At 36.1% G+C, this 24,200-nt stretch overlaps 1 protein-coding gene across 2 annotated transcripts in view; it reads left to right on the top strand.

Moving 5' to 3' along the window:
* Positions 1-24,200, top strand: part of DNAJC24 (DnaJ heat shock protein family (Hsp40) member C24) — a 61,480-nt gene that overhangs the window by 22,058 nt on the left and 15,222 nt on the right. For both annotated transcript variants that reach the window (XM_047776087.1, XM_047776088.1), the window contains exon 3: positions 22,731-22,869. In XM_047776087.1, coding sequence (XP_047632043.1) covers positions 22,731-22,869 — 139 coding nt within the window. The remainder of the gene's footprint in view (positions 1-22,730; positions 22,870-24,200) is intronic.

The raw sequence follows: 24,200 nt of genomic DNA, 5'->3' as shown, positions 1-24,200 counted from the left end.
TTTTAAAGTTTAATCTGGGTGAACTTCACAGTTTGCTTTTGCATAAAGTGAAAGGAAGATACCTTAAAATAACTTTCTAATTATGTTCAGCTTGTCTAGCAGATAGGAAATCTATGAAGGAGTAGTTAGGACATTAGTTTATTTGTCTCATAGTCTGGTTTAAAAGAATCACAGAATTTCAGAGACTCACTGAAAGAATTATAGAATGTCAAAACTTAGATTGGGAAAATGAAAATATTGAGCACAGAAAGGTAAAACAAGATAAATACTCAAAATCAGTAATATAAGAAAAGTTATAAACCAAAAATCATTTTCCAAACTTGTGTAAAATAATTTCAAAAATTTAAAAGAAATTTAAATTGAAGTGAATTTTTTTTTTTTTTTGGTATGACTGCAAATGCGGAATATGTAAGTTCCTGGGCCAGGGATTGAATCCAAGCAACAGGTGCAACCTCTACTGCAGCTGAGGTAATGCTGGATCCTTTAACTCATTGCTCCAGGCTAGGGATCAAACCTGTTCCCTCATAGCCACTCAGGCTGCTGCGTTGGATCCTTAGCCCATTGCGCCACAGTGGGAACTCCATGAAAATATCCGATGATTTGGTTACATTAGTTGTAGTTATGCAAAAGTACAGAAAACCAAACAGAAAGACATTTTGTTAAGGGACTCCCAAAGAATGAATATTACACTTGAAAGTGTTGAAGTTCACTAGGATTATTGTTCCCCTTTTTCTTTTATCTGTATAAAATGGCTAGAATCTTATTGTTCTTAGGATCTACTTCTTTCAGGCATTTAAAAAAGAATTAGCTTTATTGAAATATACTGTATGTACAATAAAATGCACCTATTTTAGTACATTTCAGTGAATTTTAATTTAATATAACTGTATATACCACCACCATATCAAGTACAGAGCATTTTCAACATCCCAGGAAGTTCCTTCATACCCTTCCCTTGGCAACTGTGGGTCTGCTTTCACTGTCAGATTTTTTTTTTTAAGTCATTGTTTTAAGCTCTAAAAATTTCTTTATGTTTTGTTTGATCTTTAATGAACTAAATTGGTTAGTTATGATATTTATTCATTTATGTATTTAATTTATTTTTGACCATACCCACAACATGTGGAAGTTCCCAGGCCAGGGATCGAATCCATGCCACACCAGTAGCAGCACTGGATCCTAACCCCACTGAACCACCAGGTAACTCCTGGTTAGTTATGATTTTTAAAGAGGGATGAATTTATCTCTTTACCTACTTCTGAAGTATAAACTTTATCATAGCATGTTACATAATTTGCTTTCCACAAAAATGTTTTCTAAGAAATCTAGTTAGCACATTAAGGGTATAAGCGAGTTGCGAGAGTTTTATATTGTTTAAAAGTAGTAATGATCATTATGCAGGTATTCATAAGACTATGCCAAGTGAGATATGAAACACCTTTAAAATTTACCTCCAAGTAAGCATATATTTCAGCTCATTAATCCCCGTTTGCTTAAGCTTATTTGTGTTTTGACTAATTTTCCCTTTATTTTCTAATTCATTTATTCTTTAAAATTGTAATAACTTATATTACATATATATGTTTGAATTATTTTCTGTGTCACAAATAAAATTAATACTGTTGTTCCCATGTTCTCTACTAAAGATCAAATAGATGCTTAAACTCAGTAACGAAATGTAAAACTCCTTTGTTAAGCTTTTTGAAATATTGATTGTAAATTGAGCATTATCCTTGGTGCAGTGAGTGGGATAAGATAACCTGGAAAACATGGTTTTTTTGTGTGTGTGTGAAGCAGCTAAACTAGGTAATGACCTTTTGGCTGTCTCAAAATATTTTGAAATACAGAATACAAATCTTATAATCCCTGAAGGTAATTAGAAATACTTTGTTTGAAAATAATACTTTACAAATTAGTTAAATGCATAAATTCAGGTCTACTTATGAGGACTGAAAGTCTGAGTTTGTCTTCAGTTATTCATCTGTTCATTCAGCACTCATTAGGGTTGGTATCTACTATATTTCTAGGTACTATTCTAGATGATGTGATTATAACAGAGTTTATTATTAGGAGGATGACACAGATGCTTAAATACTAGTATCTATTGTAATAAATGCTGTGTTGGGGAGTTCCCATCGTGGCTCTGTGGAAACAAATCTGACTAGTATCCATGAGGACACAGGTTTGATCCCTGGCCTTGCTCAGTGGGTTAAGGATCCGGTGTTGCCATGAGCTGTGGTATAGGTCTCAGACACAGCTTAGAGGTAGCATTGCTGTAGCTGTGGCGAAGGCTAACGGCTATAACTCTGATTCAACCCCTACCCTGGGAACTTCCATATGCTGCTGGTACGGCCCTAAAAGACAAAAATAAATAAATAAATAAATAAATGCTATGTTGTATACAGTACAGGCATATTTAGGAGGTGTAGATTTGGTTCCAGACCACTGCAATAAAGGTAATATCTTCATAAATTGAGTCACATGAATTTGGTTCCCAGTGCATATAAGTTATGTTTCCACTGTATTATAGTCCATTAAGTGCATGATACCATTATGTCCAGAAAAACAATATATATATATATATGTATATCTTAATTAAAAATACTTTATTGCTAAAAATGCTAAGCATTGTCTGAGCCTTCAGCTGGTGGAGGATCTTGCCACAGTGTTAATGGCTGTTCACTGATGAGGATGATGGTTGCTGAAGGTTAAGGTGACTGTGGCAATTTCTCAAAATAAGACAACAGTGAAGTTTGCTGCATCAGTTGACCCTTCCACAAGCAATTCTTTGCAGCATACAATACTGTTTGATAAATCTTACACACAGTAGAATATCTTTCAGAATTGGAATCAGTCCTCTGATATCCTGCTAATGCTTTACGTAATACTCTAAATTCTTTGTTGCCATTTAAACAATCTTCATAACATCTTCATCAGGAATAGATTCCATCTCAAAAGACCACTCTTTTCTCATCCATAAAAAGCAACTCATCTGTTTTATTATGAGGTTGCAGCAATTCAGTCATATGTTCAGGCTCCACTTCTAATTTTAGTTCTTTTGCTATTCCTTTCTTTTCCTTTTATTTAATTTCTTTTGCTATATCTACCACATCTGCAGTTACTTCCTCTACTGAAATCTTGAACCCCTCAAAGTCATCCATGAGGGTTGGAATCAACTTCTTCCAAACTCCCATTAATGTTAGTATTTTGACCTTTCCCCATGAATCACAGATGTTTGTAACGGCATCTAGAATGATGAATCCTTTCCAAAAGGTTTTCAGTTTACTTTGCCCAGATCCAGAGGAATCACTATCTATGGCAGTTACACCTTTATAAAATGTATTTCTTAAATAATAAAACTTAAAAGTCAAAAGTTACTCCTTTATCCATGGGCTGGATGGTTGTTATGTTAGCAGGCATGAAAATAACATTAATATTATTGTACATCTCTACCAGAGCTCTTGGATGACCAGGTAATTGTCAGTGGGCAGTAGTAGTTTGAAAGGGATCTTGTTTTCTGATCACAAGTTCTCAACAGTGTTCTTCAAATATTCAGTAAACCATGTTGTCAACAGATATATTGTCACCCAGACTTTGTTGTTCCATTTATAGAGCACAGGCAGAATAGATTTCGCATACTTCTTCAAAATGTAGATGAGCATTGGCTTCAGCTTAAAGTCAGCAGCTGAATTAGCCCCTAACAAAAGAATCAGCTTGTCCTTTGACATTTTGAAGCCAGGTATTGACTTCTCTCTAGCCGTGAATGTCCTCCACGGCATCTTCTGCCAATATTGAAAATCTGTAGCTGCCTTCATTAGTTATCTGAGCTAGATAGCTTAAGTAACTTGTTGTGGCTTCTTCATCAGCACTTGTTATATCACTTTGCACTTTTATGTTTTGGAGATGGTTTCTTTCATGAATCAGCCTCTGCTAGCTTCAAACTTTTCTTCCCCAGTTTCCTCACCTCTCAGCCTTCACAGAAATAAAGAGAATAAGGACCTCAGTCTGGATTAGGCTTTGGCTTAAGGGAATGTCCTGCCTAGTTGGATCTTCTATCTGGACTACTCAGATTTTCTCCATGTCAGCAATAAGACTGTTTTGCTTACTTATCATTCATGTATTCACTGGAGTAGCGCTTTTAGTTTCTTTCAATAACTTTTCCTTTGCATGCATTTACAACTTAGCTCTTTGGTACAAAAGGCTTGCCTAGCTTTCAGCCTGTCTTGGATTTTGACATACCTTCCTCACTAAGCTTAATCATTTTCAGGTCATGATTTAAAGTGAGAAACATGTGACTCTTCCTTTTACTTGAACTTGGAGGCCATATTTGGTTATTAATTGGCACACTTTCAACATTGTTGTGTCTCAGGGAATAGAGAAGAGAGGAAGGGATAGGGGGACCAGCCGGTCAGTGGAGCTGTCCTACAGCTTTATTATGGATGTGGTTTATGGTGCCCCAAAACAATTACAGCAGTAGTATCAAAGGTCACTGATTGCAGACCATTATAACAAATATAATAATAATCAAAAAGTTTGAAATGTTGAGAGAATTACCAAAACGTGACTGACACAGAGACACAACGTGAGGAAATGCTGCTGGAAAAATGATGTTGAGACTTGTTCAACGAGGGGTTACCACAGACCTTTAATTTGTAAAAAAAAAAAAAAAAAAAAAAAAAAAACATAGTATCTGTGAATTGCACCCAAATGAAACAATAAAATGAGATATGCTTTTACATAAATTCTAAAATGTGGTTTCCCAGGGAAGTCTTTGTACAGCATAGTTTGTCCTGCCTTTGAGTCTTCATATCAGTTTGTCCTGCCTTTGAGTCTTGTGCCGTTTATGATTTGTGTGATCCAAAAGGAGTGATTTAACCTCTTTGAGCCTCAATTCCCTTATCTGCAAAAATCAAAGTAAAGAATTTTCTTATTCTTTTATCATAAAGATTAAATGCAATAACGAATTTAAAGCATTTAGCCAATGTATATTTTAGTTGTGTTTTTTATCATGTGTTCATTAGTGTTAAGCGTTTATATATATATATATATAGCATATATATACATACATATATATATGCTGTATATATATATATATACATATATATATGCTGTATATATATATATATATACATACGTATATATTGCTGTGTGGAGTTTTATTCATGAGAATTCAAATACTATACTCTGGAAATTTTAAAGATTTTCAAGAGCGATTTTGATTAAATGGCATTTCCACATTGCCTTTGGACCTTGACACCTATGAAAACTCTTCTTTAGTGTTAAGTTAGAGAAGTTAGTGCTATTTGGAAATTTGTGCTATACCAGATTGCAAAAATAAGAGAGCAGTGTTGCACAGGAAGTTTTGCTTGTAGTTTGTGAAAGAGAAATAACCTCCCTGGGTTGCCCTATTGTAGGAAGGATAAGGACCAGTAAGTTTGGGAACCATAATCTGCCCACACCATCCTCAGTCCCTCATCCTAATGTAACAATGCATCTCTTCTGCACAGCTAAGTGTTAGATCACTTTCAGCTTTCATGTTTTCTATCCCAATAACCTGTTCTTTTTCCTCCAGTCAGTCCCTCCCTGTTGTATAACCACCTTAAACCAAATTGGGTTATCAAAATGAAAATTGACTTCCAGGATACTTTCCAGAATAGGTGAAATAACTCTTGGATCAAAAGCACCCTCCATCCTTTGACCTTGATTATCTGTTTTCTCTTCAGTTTGGGCCTGGAATTCTTTACTGTCTTGTTAACTCTTCAGTGCTTTTCAGAGTTTAGATAGATAAATAGATAGATAGACAGACAGATATGTAGATATATTATTATATATATTTAAATATATGTATTTATCCAGGGTTTTTAATTGTTTTCAATGGGAAGATTGGTTTGAGAAACTGAGCCCACCACTGTTGGAAACAAGAAGTCCTCTTCTCATTCTTCCCTTTCAGTGGGATGAAGTCCACTTCCCATTAATGGGAACTCAACAAGTCCTTCCTTGTTTAATGATATCAAAGTTTTCACTTATAGCTGGTCAGAAAGTACCCCCTTTTGTATTCCATTGATATATTGTCATTCTGTTGTCCCACTGACCACATTCTGTCTTTACTGTAATTACTTATGCCTATGGCTGCTTCTCAGCTAGAAGTAAAGTCTTTGGAGTCAGAAATCCTGTCTGTTATTTTTCTGTCCTTGGTAGCACCAACTTTGTGTACTTGATATAATAGACTCTCTCTACATGCTTTGATTGATTGCACTGGATTTTGCTGATATAGAATAGAAGGGTTAAGAAGGGAGTCTTGTTATTTTGGCCTCTCTATGTGGGTTGCAGTGCTCTTCTCCCTTTTCTATAATTCCTTATGGGTTCAGTGATGATGTTAGTCCTTGACCCATGTGAACTGATGACAAAAGAGAGCCACAGCATGTGAAGTGATTTGACCTGTTGCAATCTTCGAGGCAATGTTTTGTCTATACCTGTTCTTGGAGGCTGTCCAGCTGTTATATTTCATTTTTAATAATTCACCCAAGAGTGTGGAACCTTTATCACATTAGTTTTTCAATAATCTGAAGACATATTTTTGAGAACTTTAGTGATACGAGAATAGTGAGTTCAGGAAGAATAAATATAATGCTAGTTAAAGGACAGTACCTAAAAAACAAAATAGGGAATAGAAGTGTATAGTTTTCAGTTTATTAAGTTAAATAACATTTTTCTTGGGAGAAATTAATAGTTGTGAGAATTATAAGATCAAGGAAGTTTTTTTAGAAAGCTTCAGTTGCTCACTTTAATGCATCTTTTTAATTTGGACGTGACTACTTCATAATCACAGTGACTCTTACATACTATCTTGTAATTTAAAAAATTATTTAAAAACAATGTGACAAATTTTCTACAATCTTAGTGTTGGGCTTTTAGAAAGTCATTGTTAAAATGAGCTGTAGGTGGTAAAGTACTCAACTGGAGCACTTGTATTGTTACATAATAAAAAAGGCCAGAAACTCTGGTTATTTAATCATGTTTTGTTTTAACCATGATCTTCTCAGATATGCTAAGCAAATTTTAGAATTTACTCTTATAATGGACTTTCCGCATCTAGAACTCCTTCAAACCCTGTGACTATCTAGATATCCCTGACTGTTCTGTGAATGCCATCTTACACACATACGAGATGAATGTGCCATTAAAGCCTCTGAAATAGATTATGTATTAAAATATACCTGTTGGCTTGTTTTTGTGTTAAAATATAAGGGCCTGGAAATGTGAAAGTTAAATCACTCATAGTCTACCATATGATTGACTCTGATCCCCCCTGCGGGCTAAGTAAATCTTATAAATTTAATTATTATTGAAAGAGTTATTCCTTTTCCAAGTTAAAGTCACTAAGGTCACTAAAAATCTGAGGAAGTTTCTTGAATTTTTTTTTTCCCCTTTCTGTTTGATAAGGTTGTAAAGAGATGACAGCAAAAATGTAATATTAATAAACCCATACCTAATGTATACTTAGGCCCAGAAAAAGAATAGAAGTAGGGATCCATGTGCCAGATACTTACATATTTAAAGGTATATGTCAAGCTAACATAATACTAAATAAAATATCTTATCTTGGAAAATATATTTTCATGACCAGTATACCTTCATGTGGATCAGGAAAGCTGGAATCAAATGTAGATAGTCCTTGGAGTTCAGTGCCAGAACACAGTATTGCAGAGAAAACTATCACTTGTCCTGCTTCCCTTCTCTTCCCATTCACAGAGTCCTAGCTGTAGTCTAAGCTCCTCTGCCTTGATGCTGTTCGAGCAGGGGATTCCTGAGTCCTGAGCCCCTGAAAGAAGGCGGTAAGGCATGGCTGGAATGGAAGAGGGGCATCAAATCCACATGGGCAGATCCTGTTAACTAAGGAATTTATGCAGTGTGGCAGGAGAGAATGGATGGAGAGAACTGTCAAAAATGATGAGTGTAAATTAATTGTAATTCATATATTACTATACAGTCAGTTGAGAGTCTTATATGTGCCAAGCACTTTGCTAGGTGCTGCAGATGTGGTTAGTGGTAATATGATGGTCAGAAGTTCTTACTTTCTTCAGTAGCTTGTAGTGTAGCAAACTTTCTTTTCATTTTTCAAGTGAGGATATTTAGTACAGCTGAATGACTTTTCTAGAGTCATATGGTTAGTATTAACAAAGCCAGAATGAGAGTTCAGTTTTTCATATTTTATGGTCAGTCCTGCTCCATTTCTCTTTTCTCCTCTCTGTCTTGAATTCTCCCTTTCCATTGCTTTTTCCATCTTTCCAGTAAAATGAATTTCAAAAACATTCTCCGTTGGCCTTGGCTGCTCTGGCTGTCACTCTTCATTTCTGCCTTACCAGACATTATTTGACTACCATGTATTTGCTTCTCACCCTCTTTCACCACTGCCCTTCTCGGTGGTGCCTAGTAAAGTAGCCACTGTCCCCTACTTGCCATATTCTGTGGATTTACTGTGACATTTGATGTCATACATCTTTTATCTGCCTCGGAACTTTCTTCCTTGGGCTTCTCTGGAGCCTGTTTCCTGGTTACCTTGTTGTTTGTTGATCTGTTTTCTTTTCTAGCCTCTTTTCCTTTATCTAAAGTAAATGTTACTGTCCTTCCAGTAACATTTGTCTTTCTTCATTTATCACAAGATCAGGGACTCATACCTGAGGCTGAAGTACTTTGGAGGTTTTTAGTCCCTCAATTGTATGCACAATTAATTATGTTTGTATTTTTTCCCTCAACTTTTTATCAGATTTGTGGAGGAGTTCAGAACTCAAAAAGGTTGAGAAGGGCTGCTCTCTGTGTATTCTTGTAGTTTTTTCTGCTTCACAGATGACTTCCAAGTTTATGTCCCTAGGTCCCCACCTGTCCCTTGTCTGCCTCCTCCTGCCTTCTTCCTTTTTAACCTTAGCATAATTCCTCAGGCGTGCTGCCAGAGTGCAGTAGTTTCCTTTTTGCAGGTTCCCCTACCTATTTTTTCTACCCATTCCATCCCAGCATCAGGTTAGATTTTTTTTGTCTTTGATAAATGTAAGTAGAGTTTTAAGTAGGGAAAAGTTCATGTTTCTTAGCATACTAAAATATTCCTTTATGATCTGAACCCAGTCTAACTTTTCAGCTTTATCTCTAATCACTTTCCCTACTCATTGGTTCTTTTATTCATTCCTGGCATAGCTTACACTTCTGCTAATTGTAACTCTAATATCCATTTTTACATTCTCCTGTCTCATATTTGTTGTTTTTTTCTGCACATCATGCCTTTCTCCTTCCACCCTTCCACAGTTACTCCATAAGCTGACTCCTATTCATCCTTCAAAACCCAGTCAAGTTTATTAAGGAACCTCCTCTAATTCTGAGTTAAAAACTTTTTTATGCTGTCATCTTTTTTTAGCACCTCATCCCCCCCACTGTATTATAATTAATTGTTTACCTATCTGTACTTCTCCACTAGACTGTGAGTCCATCAAGGGCAGGGATCCCATTTTGTTCATCATGGATCCTCACTGACTAGCACAGTATCTGATTTCTAGTAAGGTGGTTAATGAGCCTTTTTTTGAATGGATAAATGCACTTTTGGGCTACCAGTCTTGTACATGAATCGTGTTTTCTCTATCTGAATTAGAAAATCTTTAAATTGCTCATATATATATTTTGAAAATCATGTTTCAGCTGTTAACTGTTGGGTAAAATGTGTTGACTGCTTCTTTAGGCAATATTTTACTAAGCATTAGGTGGCAGTAGTGTGTTGTACTTGATTTTTACCTTTCTAATTGCTCTTTTCAACCCTTCATAATTTTAATGTAGTGTCAAAGTGTAAAAGACACAATTGTAGTAATTTTATATCTAACTTTTTGTAACATAATCTTGTTTTAAGATACTAGGTATCTTACAGAAAATGAAAAACAAGACTCAGTCCTGTCAGTCTATGCATGTCTCTCTTGCCTACCTAAACTGTATTCAGATTCATTAGAGAATCACTACTGTCCTATCTTAACAGCAGTTCCTCACCAACTCTTTAATGGCTGCTTCATAATAACAGTGATTTGCAAGAAGGGAAACCAAAAATTAGCTCAGAGGATATGTTTTCCCAGTGTCCTAAGAAGCTTACTTAGGCCTTTATCTCAAAAATAGTATCCTATGTTCATTGAATTTAAGTACAGTTATTAAGTGCTTTTTTTTTTTTTTTCCCCACTCATCAGTTTTTATCAGACTACAGTCACTTTTCTTGTTTATTGAGTTTCCTTTTAGGTGAATTTTCCTCACCATTGAGCTGGTTAGAATTAAGAATTGCCACCACCTTTCCAGCCTTTATGCATTTAATCCTACTATTAATTTTTGAACACTTCTATATGAATATGGGATTTCATTCCCATTTTAGCTTCCTATGCTTATAATGTTAAATCAATAGTTACATTTTATTTAAGGAGAATTTGAACATTTTAAGTTCATAGGAACATTTCTGCAAAAAAGAGAAATAGGTAACTTTTAGAGGAAACAGTTTTAGTATTGATTCAAATATGAGGTAGGTAACGTAAATCTGTGACCATCTCTTTCTCATATCTTCTTTCTTTCTATCTCAGGAGTAAAGCACTTGAGGGAATTCAAAGCCAATGTACTAGTATCATTAATGTGGCAGAATGCTCAATTAATAAAAGAAGAGCATGAAAGCATTGACAGAACAGAACACACTACCTAATTAGTACCTGCTGGCCTTGGTGGCCACAGAGTAGAGCTAAGAGTTTCTGCAGGAGAACAGAGCTGTAGTATCTGTAGGCGTATGTGACCACTCTTGTTTAGCTAGAATAACTTGAATTTGGCATTGGTTCCTTAAGTCCTTAATTTAACAAAAACCATGTTTTCCCTGAACACAGGGGTAAATAAAGTTAGCCAGTGCACTGCTTCTAGGTATTATTGGGGGATGTTGGAAGCAGAGTGTTAATCTTGGATTTCTCTGTGTAGCTTATGTTGAGTATGTCATCAAAGACTTGTTTGCTAGGATTTTTTAGGAGAGGATGAAGTCTGGATGAAGTCTGCCTTTACACTTAAATTTGATATAATATAACCTATTTCTTAAAATTTAACATTTTTTCATATCTTATGTACAAAAAAGAAAAGGTTGTGTTACACTTGTATATAGTCAACAACAACAAAAAGGCATGTGACTAGCAAAGGATTTGGTGCTAGTTTAGTTGTATTTAAGTTAGTAAATCTCACAGTTCAAAGTATATTACAGAAGTCAACCTTGGTATTGAAAAGATTTTGCTGTGGATTAAATTACCCAGCCACATACCATTCTACTTAAATTTCTTCATTTCTGTGAATCTGTTTCCTGCAAACTACCTCTCAATCCTTTATCTGAAAAATATCAATACCTACCATAAATATTTCATGGCTTTGTTTTCTTTCAGTGTTTCTCAGCCTCTTCCCTCCTTTATCCTTGCTATTGCTCTTATTCCTACTGTTCTTCTGTCTCCCTTTCACTTCCCCTGAAGTCTTCTCTTTCTCCACCACCTTTTCTCTTCCGCTTTCTCTGCCTTTCCCTATCTTCTTACTCCTCTTATCCTCCTTCCTCTTCTTTTTCCTCCTCCTCTTTTTCCTTATTTTCTTGGAACTGCCAATAATTTCATAATGAGTCTCTTAATGTTGTTTCAAGGGATGGCATTGTTATAATGACATTTAACAGAAGTTTTTAAATAGCTGTGATCAGACCAAAAGGTCTCTTTGAAAATATTAATGATTTTAAAACAACGTTTTGGAAGTTTAGAGACAATCACTAGCAAGTTTGGTAGACCAGAGAGATGTATACTTCTTCATACTGTTCTGTCAGTGTGGCTGCCACATAATCACACTGAAGCTTTACATTAGTGCTTTCTCTGGGAACCACAGGACTAAGTTATATATAGGATTTTATTATGATTAAATTCAGAGGACTTGCCACAGTGAATTCCTTAGCAGGGTCAGTTGTTATGTTGTGGAACCAAATTCTGAGCTCAAAGAGAGCCTTTTGTTTTTGTTTAACATATACTCTTTCACATTCTTAGCTATTCGCCAACGTTCCCAAAGTAACTAGGAAGCTTAATTTTTATAGATAAAGAATCACAGATGTGCTTTTAAATTAATATGTGTGTATTTGTATGTACATGTGGTAAAGCATGTGTGTGTCTTATCATTCCAGTCCAGAGTAAGCAAATCCACAGACACTGAAAATAAAATAGCTGGGAGGTAGGAGGAAAGAGAAGTAGAGATTGACTATTAATGGATGTAGGATTTCTTTATTGGTTAATAAATATGTTCTTTTTTATTATTGTTATTACTCAAATGAATTTATCACATCTGTAGTTGTATAATGGTCATTCACAGGATTTCCATCTCATAACCCAAGCACATCCCCCCACCCCCCAAACTGTCTCCTCCAGAGACCATAAGTTTTTCAGTGTCTGTGAGTCAGCCAGCATCTGTTCTGTAAAGAAGTTCAGTCTGTCCTTTTTTCAGATTCCACATATCAGTGAAAGCATTTGATGTCGGTGTCTCATTGTATGGCTGACTTCACTTAGCATGACAATTTCTAGGTCCATCCATGTTGCTAAAAATGCCATTATTTCTTTCCTTTTAATGGATGAGTAATATTCCATTGTGTATATGTACCACATCTTCTTGATCCACTCCTCTGTCAGTGGACATTTAGGTTGTTTCCATGTCTTGGCTATTGCAAATAGTGCTGCAATGAACATCAGAGTACATGTGTCTTTGCGAGTGGTGGTTTTCTCTGGATAGATGCCCAGGCATGGGATTGCTGGATCAAATGGTAGTTCTATTTTTAGTTTTCTGAGGAATCTCCATATTGTTTTCCACAGTGGTTGCACCAATTTACAATCCCACCAGCAGTGTACTAGTGTTCCTTTTTCTCCACACCCTCTCCAGCACTTGTTGTTTGTAGACTTTTTGATGATGGCCATTCTGGCTGGTGTAAGGTGGTACCTCATAGTGGTTTTGATTTGCATTTTGCTAATGATGAGTGATGGTGAACATCTTTTCATGTGTTTTTTGGCCATCTGTATGTCTTCTTTGGAGAATTGTCTGTTTAGATCTTCTGCACATTTTTTGATGGGGTTGTTTGTTTTCTTGGTATGGAGTTGCAGAAGGTGTTTATAAATTTTGGAGATTAATCCCTTGTCAGTTGAACCATTTGCAAAGATTTTCTCTCATTCTGTGGGTTGTCTTCATTTTGTTGAGGGTTTCCTTTGCTGTGCAGAAACTTTTCAGTTTGACTAGGTCCCATTTGTTTATGTTTCTTATTATTGTCAATACTCTAAGAGGTAGATCTTAGAAGATGTTGCTGTCATTTATGTGGGAGAGTATTTGGCCTATGTTTTCCTCTAAGTGTTTTATAGTGTCTGGTCTTATATCTAGGTCTTTAATCCATTTTGAGTTTACTTTTGTGTATGGTGTTAGGGAGTGTTCTAATTTATTCTTTTCCCTGGGGCTGTCCAGTTTTCCCAGCACCACTTATTGAACAAGCTGTTCTTTCTCCGTTGTACATCCTTTGCCTCCTTTGTCATAGATTAGTTGGCTGTAGGTGTGTGGGTTTAATTCTGTGCTTTCTATCCTGTTCCACTGATCCATTTTCCTGTCTTTGTGCCAGTACTATACGGTTTTTATGATTGTTGCTTTGTAGTATAGTCTGAAGTCCAGGAGCCTGATTCCTCCAGCTCCATTTTTCTTTTTCAGGATGTCTTTGGCTATTCTAGGTCTTTTGTGCTTCCAAACAAACTTTATAATATTTTGTTCGAGTTCTATGAAAAATGTCCTTGGTAATTTGATAGGGATTGCATTGAATCTGTAGATTGCCTTAGGCAGTATAGTAATTTTGATAATATTAACTCTTCCAATCCACGAGCATGGTATATCTTTCCATCTATTTGTGTCATCTTTGATTTCTTTCATCAGTGTCTTATAGTTTTCAGAGTACAGGTCTTTTGTCTCCTTAGGTAGGTATACTCCTAGATATTTTATTCTTTTGGATGCAGTAGTAAATGGGATTGTTTCCCTTATTTCTCTTTCTGATCTTTCATTGTTAGTATGTAGAAATGCCATCAATTTCTGTGTATTAATTTTGTATCCTGCGACTTTGCCAAATTCATTGATGAGCTCTAACAGTTTTCTGGTAGAGTCTTTAGGATTCTCTAGGTATAGTATCATGTCATCTGCAAATAGTGATAGTTTTACTTCGTCCTTTCCGATTTGGATCCCTTTTATTTCTTTTTCTTCTCTGATTCTTATGTCTAGGCCTTCCAAAGCTATGTTGAATAGTAGTGGCAAGAGTGGCATCCTTGTTTTGTTTCTGATCTCAGCAGGAATACTTTCAGCTTTTCACCACTGAGAATGATATTCACTCTGGGTTTGTTATAGATGGCCTTTATTATGTTGAGGTAGGTTCCCTCTATGCCCACTTTGTGAAGAGTTTTTTAATCAAAAATGGGTGTTGGATTTTTTTCAAAGGCTTTTTCTGCATCTATTGAGAGGAAATATGGTTTTTATTCTTTAGTTTGTCAGTGTGGTGTATCACACTGATGGATTTGAGGATATTGAAGAACCCTTGCATCCCTGGGATAAATCCCACTTGATCATGATGTACAATGTATTGTTGGATGCAGTTTGCTAGTATTTTGTTGAGGATTTTTGCATCTATGTTCATCAGTGAAATTGGCCCATAATTTTCTTTTTTGTGGTATCTTTGGTTTTGGTATCAAGGTGATGGTGGCCTCATAGAATGAGTTTGGGAGTATTCCTTCCTCTGCAATTTTTTGGAATAGTTTGAGAAGGATAGGTATTAGCTCTTTTCTAAATGTTCAGTAGAATTTGCCTGTGAAGCCATTTGGTCCTGGACTTTAGTTTTTTGAAAGTTTTTAAATCACAGTTTCAATTTCAGTTCTTGTGATTGGTCCATTCATCTTTTCTATTTCATCTTGGTTCAGTCTTGGAAGATTGTACTTTTCTAAGAATTTGTCCATTTCTTCTAGGTTTTCCATTTTATTGGCATATAGCTGCATATAGTAGTCTCTTATGATCCTTTGTATTTCTGTGATGTCTGTTGTTACTTCTCCTTTTTCATTTCTAATTTTATTCCTCTGTCTTTTTTTCTTGATAAGTCTGGTTAAGGGTTTATCCATTTTGATCTTTTCAAATAATCAGCTTTTCGTTTCATTGATCTTTTCTGTGGTTTTCTTCATTTCTATTTCATTGATTTCTGCTCTGATCTTTATGATTTCTTTCCTTCTGCTAACTTGAGGTCTGGTCTGTTCTCTCTTTAGGTCTGGTCTGTTACTTTAGATGTAAAGTTAGCTTGTTTATTTGAGCTTTTTCTTGTTTCCTGAGATGGGTTGTATTGCTGTAAACTGTCCTCTTAGAACAGCTTTTGCTGCATCCCATAGGTTTTGGAGTGTTGTATCTTCGTTTTCATTTGCTTCTAGGTATTTTTTAATTTCCTCTTTGATTTCTTCAGTGATCCATTGGTTGTTTAGTAGCATGTTGTTTAGTCTCCACGTGTTTGTGATTTTTGCAGTTTTTTTCTTGTTGTTGATTTCCAGTCGTATAGTGTTGTTGTGGTCGGAAAAGATGCTTGATATGATTTCAGTTTTCTTAAACTTACCGAGGTTGGATTTGTAGCCCAGGATGTGATCAATCTTGTAGAATGTTCCACATGCACTTGAGAAGAATGTGTATTCTGTTGCTTTGGGATGGAATGTCTTATAAATATCTATTAAGTCCCTCTGGTTTAATGCATCATTCAGGGTCTGTGTTTCCTTAATGATTTTCTGTCTGGCTGATATGTCCATTGCTGTAAGTGGGGTGTTAAAGTCCCCCACTATTATTGTGGTGTTGTTGATTTGTCCTTTTAAGGTTGTTAGCAGTTGCCTTATATATTGTGGTAAACCTATGGCTTCATAGATATTTAAAATTGTTATTATCTTCTTCTTGGGTTGATCCTTTGATCATTATGTAGTGACCTTCCTTGTCCCTTAAAATATTCTTCATTTTAAAGTCTATTTTGTCTGATATGAGTATTGCTACTCCAGCTTTCTTTTGATCCCCGTTTGCATGGAATATTTTCTTTCATCCTCTCACTTTCTATTTGTATGTGTCCCTAGAAGTGAAGTGGTTCTCTTGAAGACAGCATATATATGGGTCTTATTTTTGTATCCATTCAGCCAGTCTGTCTTTTGGTTGGGGCGTTTAGTCCATTAACATTTAAGGTAATTATTGATATGTATGTTCTTATTGCCATTTTATTAATTGCTTTGGATTTGTTTTTGTTGCTCTTTTTTTCTTTCCTTCTTGTTCTCTCCTCTTGTGGTTTGATGACTATCTTTAGTTTTGTATTTGAATTGATTTTTCTTATTTGTTTGTGTATCAATTGTAGATTTTTGGTTTGCAGTTACTCTGAAGGTTTTGGGTTTTTTTTGTCTTTTTGCCTTTTCTAGGGCTACTCCCATGGCATATGGAGGTTCCCAGGCTAGGGGTCGAATCAGAGCGGTAGCCACCAGCCTACACCACAGCCACAGCAATGTGGGATCCAAGCCGCGTCTGTGACCTACACCACAGCTCACAGCAACTCCGGATCCTTAACCCACTGAGCAAGGCCAGGGATCAAACCTGCAACCTCATGGTTCCTAGTCGGATTCGTTAACCACTGAGCCATGATGGGAACTCCACTCTGAAGTTTTGATATAAGAGTCTATATGTATATGAGATTTTTTAAGTTGTTTGTCTCTTAATTGCAAGTACATCTCCAGTGTCCTGCATTTGTACCCACCTCTTCTCACGATTTCTGATTTTGGTGGCATAATTGTGCATGGATGATTTCATATCTACTGTATATATACCTTTACTGGTGAGCCTTGTCATTTGTGAAATTTTTGTTTCCTGTTGCTGTCTTTTCTGCCTAGAGAATATCCTTTAGTATTTGTTGTAGGGCTGGTTTAGTGTTGCTGAATTCTCTTAGCTTTTGCTTATCTGTGAAGGTTTTGATTTCTCCTTCAAATCTGAATGACAGCCTTGCTGGGTAGAGACGTCTTGGTTGAAGGTTTTTTCCTTTCATCACGTTAAGTATATCATGCCACTCCTTCCTGAAGGTATTTTTCTACTGAGATATGATATACATGCACTGAAAAATGCACAGATTTTTTTTTTTTTTTTTTTTGCTTTTTAGGGCCACACCTGCAGCATATGGAAGTTCCCAGTCTAGGAATCTGAACTGCATCTGGACGTAAACTACAGCTCAGGGGGAATGCTGGATCCTCAACCCACCAAGCAAGGCCAGGGATCAAACCTGCATCCTAATGGATCCTAGTCGTGTTCATTAACCACTGAGCAATGAAGGGAACTCCCAAAATGCATGGATCTTAATTAAGTGTTCAGTTTGATGAAATTTAATTCCATGTAACCACCAGCCCAAACAAGACATAGAACATTTCCATTTTTCGAGAAGATTCCCTCATGCCCATTCCAGTTAACTTCCCCCCTGCATACCTTATTCCTACATGAAAACCAACTTTTAATTTTTATCACTGTAGTCATCCCTTGGTCAGTATCTTTGGGAGACTGGTTCCAGGACATCCTGAGGGTACCAAAATCCAAGGATATATAAGTCCTTTTATCCAGGGATATAGAGGGCAAACTGTATTGACTAGTTTTGCCAGAATTTGAATATCATCAATATAATCATACACTGTGTACCTTTTTGTTTTTCTTTTATTCAACATTATGTTTTAGATACTCATCTGTGTTGTTATTGAATATATCATAGTTTTTTTCTTTTATTTTGTTGAATAATATTCCCTTATGATATACTATATTTTATCTATCCTCCTGTTGATAGACATTTATGGTTTCAGGTTTCAACTGTTATAAATAAGAGTTTTAGCACATTCATTTATAAGTCTTTTGTGGACATGTGTTGTAATGTTTTATTTCTCTTAGGTAGCTATCCAGAAGCAGAATTGCTTGACCATAGAGTAGATATGTGTTTCTTGATAACAAATTGCCAAATTGTTTTCTGCCAGCAGCATATGAGAGTTCCAGTTATTCCATATCCTTATCAGCATTTAGTGTTCTCAGTCTTTTTTATTTTAGGCATTCTATTAGATGTTTAGCAGTGTCTGTTTATTTTAATATACATTTTCCTGATAACTAATAAAAAGGGTTGAGTGCGTATTCATGTGTACATTGTCTGTTCATCTGTCTTCTTTTGAAAAATGTGTATTCAAGTCTCTCCCCCCCACCTTATTTTTAATTAGTATGCCTTTTTACTATCATTTAAAAAAATATTCTGGATACGAATTCTTTGTTATATAAATATTTAGCCAATATTTTCCCCCAGTCTGTGGCTTGTCTCTTTACTTACTTAATTTATCTTTGATGAGCAGAAAGTTTTAAAATTTATAAAGTTTGGTTTATCCATTTTGTGTCATTAGAGTTTGTGCAGTTTGCTTCCTATCAAAGCAATCTATGCCTACACAAGGGGCAAAGATTTTCTCTTCTGTTTTCTTCTAGAAGCTTTCTGGTTCTATATTTTACATTTTTATCTAGCAATTCATCTTGAATTCGTTTTTGTCTGTGGAGTGAGATAGGGCTTGTGGTTAATATTTTTTCCTCATGGACATCTAGTTGTTTCAACACCATTTGTTCTAGGCCGTCCTTTCCGAATTGAATTGCCTTGGCACCTTTGTTGAAAATCAAATGACTGCATGTGTATAGTCTAGTTCTAAATTCTTCTGTCCCAGTGATCTATTTATATATATTTAGGCCAGTACTGCAGTGTGATTACCATAGCTTTATAATAAGTCTTAAAGTCAGGGTCATGTAAGTCCTTCAGCTTTGTACTTTTTGAAGATCCTTTTGCATGTTCTAGATGTTTGTTTTTTTCATATAAACATTGTAATCATCTTGTCTACTTCTTCAAAGTGGCTCAGTGGAATTTAGATAGGAAATGCGTAAAATTTTTGTATCAGTTTAGAAAAAATGGATATGATCTTCCCATCATAAACTTAGTATTTCTTTCCATTTGCTTCCTGCTTTTTCCCCTTGAGGCTATGGTAATTCGTAATTTTTTAAACTTTAATTTCCAGTGGTTTATTGTAAGATTTGCTGATATCTTTCTTTCTTTTCTTCTTTCTCAGAGCCACACCTGCGGCATATGGAAGTTCCCAGGCTAGGGATTGAATTGGAGCTGCAGCTCCTGGCCTACACCACAGCTCATGGCAACACTGGATCCTTAACACACTGAGTGAACCCAGGCATCATGGATACTGGTTGGGTTCATAACCTGCTGAGCCACAACAGAACTCCAGCTTGCTGACTTCTTAATTTTGAGTTCTTTGCTTCTAGGTGACTTAAATTCTTCCAGTTGCAGCAAAATACATTTCAATTTAGTACTGGTAGCAAATAGAAGTTAAAATAAATAGAGTTCCTGTTATGGCGCAGCGGAAACGAATTCGACTAGGAACCATGAGGTTGAGGGTTTAATCCCTGGCCTCGCTTAGTGTGTTAAGGTTCCGGTGTTGCCATAAGCTGTGGTGTAGATCGCAGACACGGTTTGGATTCCGCATTGCTGTGGCTGTGGCATAGGCTGGCAGCTGTAGCTCCAATTAGACCCCTAGCCTGGGAACCTCCGTATGCTGCAGGTGCGGCCCTAAAAAAAAAAGAAAAAAGACAAAAAAAAAGGAAGTTAAAATAAATGAACTTTGCACCATTGATTTTAGTACATGCCTATTCTGTTAATGAGGAGTATCAATATTTTCTCTATTCGGTGAGTGTTTTCCTCAGAATTCCATGTTATTTGTATGATTTAGCTGTCGTTTTTCCAATATAAGGAAGTCCATGCTATCTTTTTCTGACTTCTCATTTAGTTAGTAAGCCAGCTCCTGGAACACAGGATGCTTTAGTTTTTTTCTCTTTCATTTGATCATTGAGTGAATGAAGTAGGAATACCTTTGGGCTCTCAACAGTGGGAAGGTTTGGCTAATGAGATTCAAAGAAAATAAGGGCAAAGAATAAAATAAGCCATGACAACAAGAGGAAAATGATTGTGGTCTCTTGCAGTGATAGTGAGTGCTTGAACCTGCCTCTCCTGGGAGGGTTCCAACGTGGAAATAGTAGAAAAAACATTAGCATTCACTTTGGGTTCAGAAAGTCTTCAGACATAATGTTAGAGGCTTGGTTTCCACGGACAATAAAGAGTCATTGTAGATTTTAAGTTAAGAATGTGCATAATAATGACACCACTTGGTTAATAGATCTTTAATTGAAATATCTTTAGAAATTGTTTTCATCTATTATATTCTATTTTTAAACCGTGGATATATTTAGATCATGTATAATTTTCTTATGCTTGTGGAAATAAATTACCACAAACTTAGTGACTTAAAACAATATAAATTTATTCTTTCATAATTCTGGAGACTAGAAGCCAAAATCAGTATAATTATACCAAAATCAAGGTGTTAACTGAGCCATGATTCCTCTAGAGGCTCTAGAGGAAGAGTCCATTCCTGGTCTCTTTCAGCATCTTACGGCTGCCAGCCTTCCTTGGCCTGTGGTCTCATCACTCTGGTCTTTAAGGCCAGTATTTAAAACTTATCTCTGCAGTCTTCACTTCACCCTCCCTTCTCTGTGTCAAACTCCTTCTTTGCCTTTTTCTTATGAAAACACTTTGATTTAGGACCCACCTGGACAGTTCAGGATAATCTCTCCCTTTCAAAATCTTTAACTTAATTACATCTGCAAAGACCATTTTCCAAATAAGGTAATGTTTACAGGTGTCAGGAATTAGGGTCTGATATCTCTGGGGGCTATTATCAGCCTACCACAGAATGTATTAACTTTTTTAGACCTTCATTTTGTTTTGGAACTTGCTGTCAAAAAAAAAAAAAAAAGAAAGAAAGAAAGAAAGAAAAAAAATGGACCAAGGCTTTTAGCGTCCCAATTGACATACTTATTTTCATGCTGTAACTGCCCTTTTTTTTTTTCTCTTTTTATTTAATGGCCGCACCTGTGGCGTTTTGACATTCCTGGGCCAGGGATTCTGAGCTACACTTGGACCTACACCACAGCCCCGGCAATGCCAGGATCTTTCAACTCATGGGTTAGGGTTCAGGTTAGGGCTGGGGATCGAACCTGCACCTCTGTATGGACCAGAGCTGCTGCAGTTGGATTTTTAACTCACTGCACCACAACAGAAACTCCTAACTGTCATTTTTTTTAATTGATGCCTCTATCACAGAATGAAATCTATTGCATTCTAGCACCACAACAGAATAGATCTAAATGTCTCAGATGGTGAATTATTTATTTAAAAAATTAGTCAGGAAAATTCCATGATAATGAAAGCAATTGAATTGTGCCTTGACTACCATAGAACTGATGTTTAACTTGGAATTTAGTGATAGCTTTTTGTTTGGGGCTTCAGGTAACTATATGTTGGTTTTGTAGGGCTTTCTTGGTCAGGTTGGTACATGATTAGGCCCAATCTGTTTGTTAATTATACCAACTACTGTTTGTTTCTATAGTGGCCTAGTAGAAATTAACTGTCTTTTGGTTAACTGTCTTTCTAGTTAATCTCCTTTGATACAGCTATTAAAATGATTTCTTTAGGGCCTTACTCAATGCTTGCGGCATACTGAGATTGAGTTTTCACATGTAAATATATCTTAAGTATACACGAATGGTGTATGTATTTGAGCATGGCTCATGAAATAACATTGAACCATACCAGACTTGTTGTACAAATCATTTACATGTAGTGTTAGAGGAAGGGTTAGCTAGAGAACTTTAATGTAGCCAACTCTATTTTGGCTTTGGTACATTACTTAATATCCTAGGTTTAAGGATTGCTTAAACCTCACCATGGGAGTAACTTTTATGAGCATCGTTTGGTAATTGATGGCCTAAATTTGTCAAAGGGAAAATGGAAGGCTGATTTTCTTTATTTGCCCTAAATCTTTTCCCCAGCATGCGTAATGTTCATTAGTTCTCCTGAGCAGCCAAATATCACAATAGCTTTTGCTCTATTAGGAAAAATCATCACCAGCATGAAGAAGTTCAGCATGAAAAATGTACTAATGAGTTAATTTTTTTCAAATGTTTCATTGAGTTATTTAAAATTGTTTTAACAAATCTGCTATAAAATAACCATTTTTCAATAAAAATTTATGTTGAGGGAGTATATAACTTTAAAAGCATCAGAGCTGAGGCAGAAGATGAAAAGTGTTTTATTTTAAAGTATAATTGTGTAATTTCAGCCAAGCACTTTTGATATGGAGAGCTTTATATTCTGCAGTTTATACTCTTTCTTTGTCATGTCCTGCTTGTCTGCATGTACCTATTTCTGTTTGTGTTAGTCATCCTCTCTAGGTAAATTGTCCATGAGACCAGTGATTCCATCAGCAAATTATCCAGAAAATGCTGTCTTTGCACGTTGTGACAGATCATGTCACTGGTGGATTTATAGCTACTCCAGTGGTCTAATTAACCCGGCAGTTGTCTCCTGTGCCCAACACTGTTGTCTCGTTGCTTGGCATCTTAGTTTTCATCTTCTCATTACCTCTCTCTTAACTAAGCTCAGATATATAGTTTTTTGGGTTTTTTTTAACCTACCTCCCCTCCCCCTCCTGCCTCAGCCCTCTGTACTCATCACCCGCCTTATTTTTGATTGGCAGTATCATCCAGATAAACAAAGTGCAGATGTGCCAGCAGGAACAGTGGAGGAATGTATACAGAAGTTCATCGAAATTGATCAGGCATGGAAAATTCTAGGGAATGAAGAGACAAAAAAAGAGTATGACCTGCAGCGGCATGGTAGGTACTTGTGGGGAGCCCCAGTACATTGGCAGCGCTTTGAAGCAGTCTGCAGCCATTCCTGGGGAGCATTTTCCAGCATTCGCACCAAGTTATTATTGCCTCCCTCACTCCTCCCCTCCATCATTGTTTCTAATTATGCCCTGTTCTCAGCAGTGATTATTGTGTATCCATTGAGAAGTTAACAAAACTACTAGGATGTGGCTTCTTGTGAAGCTGTGAAAGCTACTTTTTATAACTAATGAAAATGCTTAATTATATATTCCTAATTAATATGTTTTTTATGTTTAAAAACTTCTTTTTATTAAATTTAATTATGGACTGATTAAAATTTTAATTGTAGTACGTTTAAGACTATACCCTGTATATAACTAACAATCTAAAGGAAGATACTATAAAGGATAACATCCTAAAGCACTCTGCCTATTTTAGGCTAGGTTTTCCTGGTTGTCTCATGGATAACTATATTCCTTATAGGATTGCTATAAATGATATTTTAAAAATGCACATTTCCTAAGCAATTTTAAAAGTCATTTCTTTTATGCATTCTAGAAAATAGCTTCTTAAAACAGTGACAAGCTATTGTGAGAAAGAAGGGGAGAAATGTAGGTCAGGTTTGTCACACATGGGCTGCAGTTACACGAAGTGATAGGCTGTCTTTCAGCACTGGCCTTGGGATAGGAGTCCCTCGGCCTTCTATTTGAACCTTCAATATGCACCCTACATGCTAATGGGGGGAGTCAATAATCAGCTACAGCCTGTGGGGAAAACACTCAATTGCACTCTGCCATAGCGCACCCGGCTCAGCATTGACTCAGATGTGTTGATAAAAGCTTGCTGTCTCTATTTGATTATTGAATCTCCTCCCATGTGCTGCACTGGCACACCCTCAAACTTAACAAAATGATTTTAAGGCTCTTGCTGTTAAGGTTATGAAAATTTGATTTGAGAAATAAGGCTTCATTTCTACAACACAGCATTTTAGGTTAACACCTTTGCGATGATATATACAGAATATCCATATCTATTTTTCAGAGGGAGTTGTGTCAATAAAATTAAGTCTTTTTTAGAGGCAGTGTGTGATACCTTTTTGTAAAGACTTCATGAGCAACTTGTTTATGTACTGGAGTATTTGTTTTTAATAGTGACTTTCATAATACTAATCATCTCTAAAGCCCTTCCGCTTTTTTACGATTGATGAGCTTACTTTTTAAAAATGTTAAGTAACTGATAAGTGTACCTTTGCAATGAATTTGATTAATTTTCAAATATGTCTTAAATATTGAGCCCCCTTTCTATGTGGTACATATATGGGCAGCTTTCCAATTTTG

Source organism: Phacochoerus africanus, chromosome 4 (assembly GCF_016906955.1).
Source record: "Phacochoerus africanus isolate WHEZ1 chromosome 4, ROS_Pafr_v1, whole genome shotgun sequence".
Taxonomy (NCBI): domain Eukaryota; kingdom Metazoa; phylum Chordata; class Mammalia; order Artiodactyla; family Suidae; genus Phacochoerus; species Phacochoerus africanus.
This window is presented reverse-complemented; position numbering and strand designations above follow the sequence as displayed.